Raw genomic sequence first — 8,582 nt, forward strand, 5'->3', positions numbered from 1 at the left:
AAAAAGAAAAAAGAGGCAGTATAAATATGGCATTACAGCTGTTTTTTCCCCCCTATGCAGCAGCTTTCTACCATTGTGTAAGGAAGATCGGAAATGCGAGATCTTCACGCAAGTGTATGCGGTCGTGATGAAGTGGATGCGATAGGGAGGGTTTCCCACTCTCCCCAATAACAACACTGTGAAAAGGTGTTTTAACTTGCTCTAATTTCTCTTTGCAACTTTCTACGAGCAGCCGTACGCTGTTTCCGTGGGCGTGTAAAATTTGCGTTTCTGATGGGTTTCAACCATATATTTCACTTGCTGAGCATCGACTCGCCTTTACTACCATCTATTACCTCAACCATTCTGCTGGCGTTGTTGTGTTAATGTTTCACTTTTTTTTTTGTCGGCACCGAATGAGACGCGCTCTTCGAGGCATTAAAGGTCATTTCCTTTTCTCTCCTTTTTTTTCTTCACAACCTTTGCACATGCACATATATATTATATCATTATTATTTTTTTTTTGCATTGGTGGCGCGTGTACAAACGGTATTCTCCTTTATGTGAACATGGGAATAAGGAAACTAAGCTCCCCCGATTGTCCGCTACTGTAACGGGTGGACCCTCACCAGAGGAACGGGAGGGGAGGGACGAGACGGTTGGGCGCGAGAAAAAACAAAAAAGAAACGATATATAAATTCCTTCGTAGCACCGTGAGTCAATGGAAGGTACAAATAGCGGTAATGAAGGAAGTAGCGGGGGACAACGATTTGTGAAACCGAGATGGGAAAACCACTCAACATTGCCCACCGCCGTAACAAATAACAGCAACAACGACAAGAATAGTGGTGGTGGGGGTGGACATTCCACACGTGAGGAATCTTCGGCTATGTTGCCTAAACTAAACCCATTTACGAAGAAGCCATACACACCGCAATATTACAAGATCCTTGCTCAAAGGACTACGCTTCCCGTGTACCAGAGAGCAAAGGAGCTTACTCAAAATGTGCGTGACCACCAGGTTGTACTCTTTGTGGGTGAAACAGGAAGTGGTAAAACAACGCAAGTGCCACAGTTCATATCAGAGATGGAATTACCAGGGGTTGTTGTTTGTACACAACCGCGTCGTATCGCTGCAATGTCTATTGCTGTGCGGGTTGCCGCTGAAATGGATGTGCAGTTGGGTGAGGAGGTAGGTTACCGCGTGCGATTTAAGTCTATGGTATCTGATAAGACAAAATTGCTTTATATGACAGATGGTATGCTTTTGCGTGAGGCCTTTTCGGACCGCGATTTGTCACGGATTTCAGTAGTTGTTGTGGATGAGGCTCATGAACGTACGGTCGAAACGGATGTGCTTCTTGGGGTGTTGCGTTTGCTTATGCAACGCCGTCAAGACTTTAGGCTCGTTGTCATGTCTGCGACGCTTGACATGGAGAGGTTTCAGGCGTACTTTCCGAAAGCACCACTCATACAGGTGGAGGGCCGCATGTATGATGTTCAAGTGCTTTACTCTACAGTACCGGTGAAGGATTATGTGGAAGCTTGCGTGGAACGTGTGTGTGATATCCACTTGAACGAACCACCTGGCGATATCTTGTGTTTTCTCACCGGTGAGGCAGAAATTGAAAGAGCTGTTTCGCGCACGAAGTTAAAACTTGAGCATCTTCTTGCCGATGATGGAAACACGGTGTCTAGCAATGGTGCCCAGTTGCTTGCAAGGGTCTTACCACTGTATGGTTCCTTGGGCGTCGATGACCAGGGGCGTGTGTTTTCTAACGCTGGCAAGAACACGCGGAAAATTATTTTTGCAACAAATATTGCCGAAACATCGTTAACTATCGACGGGATTGTATACGTGGTGGATTGTGGATACCACAAACAGAGTTTGTACAACGCGGAAGCCCGCGTCGACTACCTATTACCCGCTGTTATCAGTAAAGCTTCGGCAGAGCAGCGGAAAGGTCGTGCGGGCCGTACTCGTCCAGGGAAGTGTTTCCGACTTTTTCAACAGAGTGACTTTTCCTCTTTCCCTAATCAAACTCACCCGGAGGTGCTGCGTTCCAACATGATCAACACTGTACTTTTGCTGCTGAAACTTGATGTTGCCAATCCATACCAGTTTGCCTTCATTGATCCCCCATCGCAGCAGAGTGTTATGGATGCGTATTGTCAACTCAGTCTTTTCGGGGCTGTAGACGACGACTTACAACTCACGGACTTTGGGCGTCTGATGGCCGATTTTCCCGTGGACGCCTGTTTGGCCCGTGTGCTTATGCGTTCCGCGCAATACGGCTGTGCAGCAGACGCAGCGGTTATAGTAGCGATGTTAGAAACGAGGAATGTGCTGGTGCGCCCAGCATCCCGTGGGATCGAGGCGGAGCAGAAACACGTGATGTTTCGTCATCCTGATGGCGACCATTTGACTCTCTTTAAGGTTTTTCACGCTTTTTGGCGTAGCGGCCAGTCCTCGCAGTACTGCTTCGATAACTTCCTTGCCTATCAAGCGCTGCAGCAAGCGGTGAATGTGTATACTCAGCTTACCAAGTTGATGAAGAAAAAAAACATTTGTTTTGTGTCCACGTATGATGACAGGTCGGGAAAACTGGACTCCGTGGCGATCCGGAAAGCGGTACTTGAGGGATTCTTCACTCAAGTGGCGTATAAACCACCCGGTGGAGAGCTGTACAAAACTGTAAGGGACTCGCAGATGGTTGCACTTCACCGCCACTCGTTCCCTTCAATGAGCGGATCCCCGTCTTGGATTGTATACGACCGACTTGAGGTGCAGGGGCAAGGTGGTACGTTTATCCGGGTGGCGTCTGCAATTGAGCCGGAGTGGTTGCTCGAAGTTAGCGACTTTTTTAATGACACGTCAGAGTTTGGGGATGGTGAGATCTGCCGAATCCTCCAGGACCTGAAAGCGGGGGGCACAACACAAAAGGGATAATGCTTTTTTTTTCTTTTTGACCAGTGGTGTTGCATCCTTATTCTCTCCCACGTCTTTCCCTTCTCGTTTTCCCGCCGAATTCACCATGTCATGACGAATATGTGTGAGACCACATCCGCTGTTGTGTGGAGGAGACCGGTGGAATAGGAGGATGATAAAAATTGTATGGGGAAGCAATCCGTGTCTCAACATAAAGTAACCAAGCAAGAAACAGAAACAGTTCGATCGACCCGAGCTGCACTTGTTATGGCAAACATGATGCCACTATTTTTGTTTCAGGTTAATCTATCCCTTCGTTTTCCTTTTTGTGCTTCGTTCTGTGAAATATCTACTATAAACTGGGTATACTCTTTCATTCTTATTTCTCCTTCCCCACCTATCGTTCTTCGCATAGCGCAAGCATGGAGGGAGAGCGTGGCCGCAATAGCCAAAACCAAAAGTTGGGGCTGGAACTGGTTCATGATGACGGGCGACCCATCGCCTCATGTCCGATTGACATGAATGAACTGCTGAAGAAGATGGGGAAAACAGTAGAGGTGAAGGAGGGCGTTCGCGTCCGTTTGGAGGAATATAACGAAGATGAGGGTCTTTACTACTCTGAAGACAGCTGGTCCGAGGAAAGTGAGGAAGAATCTCAAAGCGAGGAAAATGATAGTGCGGAGGACATTGCGGAAACACCTCCTCCAGGGTGTCGCAGAGTGGAAGATTGGAACAGTGCTGTTAGGGCAACACAGCGAGGAGAAAAGCCACCGATGGTGCAAGCATCCGGAATTCTTTCACGGTCCCCCAAACACGTCAAAGAGAAGGGTACAGCAGATATCAAAGCAGGACAGATTCCACGTCGGGAGTTATGGGTTTCACGAGCGCCACCCGCAGATACCGAAAGAACGTACAAGCGGCTCCAGACAGTACGACTCATGCCCTGTCCAACATCGCGTCGCTTTTGCCTTCCACCACTGACGTTTCACGCCGCAGCATCTTATACAGGGAACGCCGCCCGTGGCCCACGAATGCTTGTGTACGGCGGCACAACAAACCTCGGCAAAACTACCGAGAACGAGCTGTACGAGTTCTCGCTATTGTCTGGTGATTGGCGTCGGGTGGAGGGAAAGCAGTCCCACTCTCCTGGCGTGTACGGGCATACCGCTGTTGTGTTGAAGAAGCATCGGCGTGTCGTCTTGACGGGAGGCGTAGGCTATGGTGGCGTCCCTCCCGAGCCTTTGGAGTCCCTTACGGACGACTACCGCAGAGCGCGCTTTCATCTCCTTTTCCCCCATAAAGAACCTATTCAATCCAACGCGCAAGCAATACCGGAAACCGTGGCCAATACGGAGTTGCCAACGTTGTGGACTCTAGCCCACGCAGCGGAGTCGGTACCAACCTTTGGTTTTCTACCGGTGATATTTGACGTGGACCTGAGAACCCGCAGGTGGCGCACTATCGAGACAAGCCCTAAACTTCCTGTCGTCTTCCATAGTGCCGTTGCTATCGGGACCAGGCTATACATCTTTGGGGGTATGAATACCCATCTTCAGGTTTCTTCACAGTTGATCCTTGTTGATGGTGAGACCTATAAGATTTCTCTTATTCCCCCATCCACCGACCCACCCAAAGCTCGCTTCCTACACTCCGCTGTCGTTTACGCTCATTGGATGATTATTTATGGTGGGTTCGATGCCCACAACCAACCGTTAGACGATGCGTGGGCCTTTGATACGGTAAATGAGCGTTGGGAACAGCTTCATTGCCACGGGTCGCATGCCCGTGGTGCTCACGCTGCGTGTGTTGTGGGTTCGCGGCTAATTGTAGTGGGAGGCTTCGACAGCAGTTTTGATGGTGATGAGGCTCCCGCCAGCACTTGCCTTGAGCTCAACCTTATTCCAAATCATGAGGATAAACATTTATGGAGACCTCTCCCTTTGCATCCGACGGTTCCACCCGTGGCGTTTGCAGCGGTGTGCCCGTGTGGAGACGACGCATCTTTCCTTCTTTATGGCGGCTGCATAGCTGCCAAAAAAGGAGATGACTCCAAAAAGGCACAAGGAGGCGGAGGAAAGTCACCAGGGCGTGGAAGGCATACGAATAGCGGGCATACTGGCTATAGCGACTGCATAGGTGACGACGGCGACAATTTAACTATCTGGAAGCGGCTCGTCCCATCGAATGAAGGTTTCCTCCTCACGTTTCCTGTGAAGCGCCCAGAAAAGAACAATGAAGGAGACGCTGAGCCCCGTTACAACGCGCTGGGGGTGGAAATTGATCCTGATGAGGTACCGGCGGAGTTTCTGGCGTTTGTGAAGCGGCAACATGATTTCCTCCTGAAGAAAACCGGGAACGTTGAACAGACAATGAAGAAGATATTCCTTGAAGAGCGCGAAAGCATGGAGCCACATCTTTACCTCACCCCTGATGAGGTAGAAAGGCTGATAGAAGAGAGTGAGGAGTTATGCACGCGGTTTAGTGAGTATAAGATGGAGGAACTTCCACCTCACGTGCCCGAAAGGCAGCTTCGGTTGCACCTCAATGAAGAATGTGTTTCACTCAGCCGGCAAGTGAGAGACGTAATAAAGTCCATGAAGGGGAACCCCGCTGCCGCCGCTGCTGTGAAGTCAAAGACTCATCGGTTTAAAGTAGGACAGAAGTTCGAGAGTCACTCAGCGCCGAAACCATTCCGTCGTGTTGTTATCATGTCACTCATGAAAGAAATAAAAAGAAATATCAAGCGGGTGCTCTTATCCAACAAGGCTCTGAAGACAGTAGAGTGGCCAAACAAGGCAGAGTACCTTGAAGCTATTCGAAGAATGCAGGAGACAGCGGATACTTTTCTTCTTTCCGTGAAGGAGATTCTCGACGTTTACATTGAGAAACGTGTGGATTCGCTAGTCAGCGCGATTGACACTCGTAAGAACAAGTTGAAGCGGTTGACAGAAGCCGTGGAGCGAAGCCGGCAAAGTTTTCCCGTTCACCCTCTGGATATTGTGGCAAGGGTGGGAGGGAGAGGGGGTCGGTCCTCTCCATCTCCGCAATCCATTAGCAGCCGTGCAAGGTCTCGCTCTCCGAGCGCAAGACACTTTAAAGGTGGCGAAGAAGCAACGCATACACTAAATAAAGGAGAAGTTGGTGTTCTACTTAACAAGGCTTCTGCTGTGAGGACGAATGCTTCCCTATTCGGTGAGAGCTGTCAGTCAATGATACCACCGGCACCCAAGCAGGTGGCTACTGCGCTTCTAGTGCCCGGTATGACTCCTCCACCGGAAGGGGAAGATGCAGCAGCTTCCAGAGAAACTGTGTGGCATACAGCCTGCGGTCAGGTTCAACAAATTGTGAAGTGCGTCGATAGGTTCATTGAAGGTATTCGAGCCTCGCAATTAGAGCAGAAACCACTGAACGAGGCAGGAGATGGCACAGAGGAGGGTTCATATAGAGTGAACCTGGCCCTTGCAACAGTTTGGCCGTTGGAAACATGCAAGGACAAACTTGATGAATTAAAAAAGGGCATGCCCGAGGTCCGCAATCCCTCACCTGCAGCTGGGGGTGATGAGGCTGCAAAGCTAAAGAAAACGCAACAACATTATACTCGGCTTTCAAAGAGCCTTACTGCTCTCGTGCAGAGTGTCAAAATGAGTATTCTCAGTAGAGCCGGGGCGAAACCACCGCCAGCAGTTCACATCACCTCGCGGGATGTTGTGGCAGCCAGTCCTTCATCAAAGGGAAGGGCATGGAGACCCCCACAATCCAGACGGCAAAGGTCCACTATAGAGGTGCTGGACTTACATGCTGATGACGCCACAGAGCCTGAAGGATATTCGCCCACTGCTGAGGAAGAGCAGCGTCATTGTCACGCTGTACTTTCACCACTTAGCCCCAAGCTCGTTCCGATCGAAGATTTATTTGCCTCACCGAGGACCGCACCTGCCGTGGAGGCCCCTAATCGGATACCGATAACTTCCAGGGAGGCTGCCGCGCTCGTGTCAGCACCCCAAGCGGCGGTTGCTGCAACGGGTGAATGTGTTATTGTACCTTCCAAGAAGGATGTTAGGGTGGTGAAAAACTCATCGTCGGCATCACTGCTTTTTCATGAAGGTGATGACACCAGCGCTGCGATGCACTCCCGCCTCTTTCCCCCTCAGGCATACCACGACTATTATGCGGCGGCGGCGACGCCACAACAACCGACGTGCATTGCTGTTTCCAACGGGCCGAAGATGGTAGCAGCTGGAGAAAATCGCAGCTCCGATGCGGTGATATCACTTATAGACGTTTTCGACGGTGTACATCCGGTGACAGTGACTGACGAAGGGAAACAAGACTTAAAGGCGATGGTGAGTGTTACCCCAGGGTTCTTCCACGCGCACCCTTCTGCGGTTGACACGGGTACATCCGAGACATCCGATCATGTCAAATACTGTGACTCTCCGATGCTTGAGGATGATTACTTTTTCTTTGGTCGCCGTCTTGAGTCCAGTTGTTTGCCTACGGGCCCCGCCCAACCCCTTTCTACACCCAGTGCTAAGGGCACTACGAGGAAAAAGACTCAGAAGAGAGAACCATCAGTTAAACTGGCAGCCAAAAGCAGGACACGTGACACTAAATCATCCCCTCACTGCCTGTCGTTTTCAGCAACCCCTCTTCGTGACAGCAAGCGCCGCTCAGTTTCACGAGGAGAGCGCGCAGTCCGTCAGTTGATGGAGCCCGACTCTTTTGCTCGAGGCGGCGGTGGCGGTCCCTTACGCGGGAAGTTAACACCTGGAGAAGCACGAATCGCGGAGGCGAGGAAACGTGGCAGCCTCATGTCTGGTAGTTAGCGGAGCGCCAGTACCGGGTAGAATGCCGAAATAAGAACTGTAGGAGAGGGGAGTTTGAATGCCCATTTTGCCTGGACTAAGCCCCTTAACCATAGAACATATGATATAGAGCATTAAATAAGGCAAGTGGTTTTTCGCTATTGTCTTTACTTAAAACTACCTTCCCACCCTTACCCTACTATCTGTTGGCTTTTCGGGTGTGGGTTTCTTTTCTTTTCTTATCAAAATCTTATGCCGCGCACCGAAGGGTTATTCGTGCTGAGGTGCGCGTTTTTTGATGTCGTCTCGTCCGTCCGAGGTATGATTTCTGGGGGTTCCCTTCGTTAGGAACTTCAGTAGATCAAACAACGCTTTGACTTCAGGAGTGCACAAAATTCATGCTGTCAATCTCTTGTGCGAAAGGGACATCCTGAGAAGGTTGCTCCCGTTTCGTAGGGGACGGGGCTATGACGCTCTGTGCATCTCTCAATACTATTGCCTCATTTCCTACTGAATTTACATAGTTTTACTTCTCTAATTCCTATTTTATTTACTGCCTCTTTCTGCGCCTGTACAAAGGCTCCCGTACCGTAGCGCAAAGGTGTTCCTTTGTCGCCGTCCCCGGAAAGAAAAAAAAGGGAGAAAGGAAACAAAGCGGAACAAAAATAAAAAGGAAGAACAAATAAGAAATAAGGGGAGCTAATAGAGCAAACTACACATCTGTGTGCCACGAAAGCGACACCATCATCAATAGTCGTCCTGATTTTCTTCCCCTCTCTTTTTCCCGCAGAGGTTTGAGGGTTTTGGTGAAACTGTCCGGAGGGGGAGGTGGGCTCTTGTAAGCGCGCGAATATATATATATATATATA

General features: G+C 49.8%; 2 protein-coding genes across 2 annotated transcripts; both read left to right on the forward strand.

Moving 5' to 3' along the window:
• Window positions 1-700: 700 nt before the first annotated feature.
• TEOVI_000644300 (ATP-dependent RNA helicase, putative) lies at window positions 701-2,929 on the forward strand (the record flags this gene model as incomplete). Its single annotated transcript, XM_067223958.1, has 1 exon — window positions 701-2,929. One exon carries the CDS (start codon window positions 701-703, stop codon window positions 2,927-2,929), a length of 2,229 nt encoding a protein of 742 aa, XP_067080059.1.
• A 401-nt stretch (window positions 2,930-3,330) lies between these two features.
• TEOVI_000644400 (Kelch motif/Galactose oxidase, central domain containing protein, putative) lies at window positions 3,331-7,734 on the forward strand (the record flags this gene model as incomplete). The annotated part of the gene is made up of 1 exon (XM_067223959.1): window positions 3,331-7,734. One exon carries the CDS (start codon window positions 3,331-3,333, stop codon window positions 7,732-7,734), a length of 4,404 nt encoding a protein of 1,467 aa, XP_067080060.1.
• Between the last annotated feature and the right edge of the window lie 848 nt (window positions 7,735-8,582).

Source organism: Trypanosoma equiperdum (genome assembly GCF_001457755.1).
Source record: "Trypanosoma equiperdum strain OVI genome assembly, contig: ctg_2017, whole genome shotgun sequence".
NCBI lineage: Eukaryota > Euglenozoa > Kinetoplastea > Trypanosomatida > Trypanosomatidae > Trypanosoma > Trypanosoma equiperdum.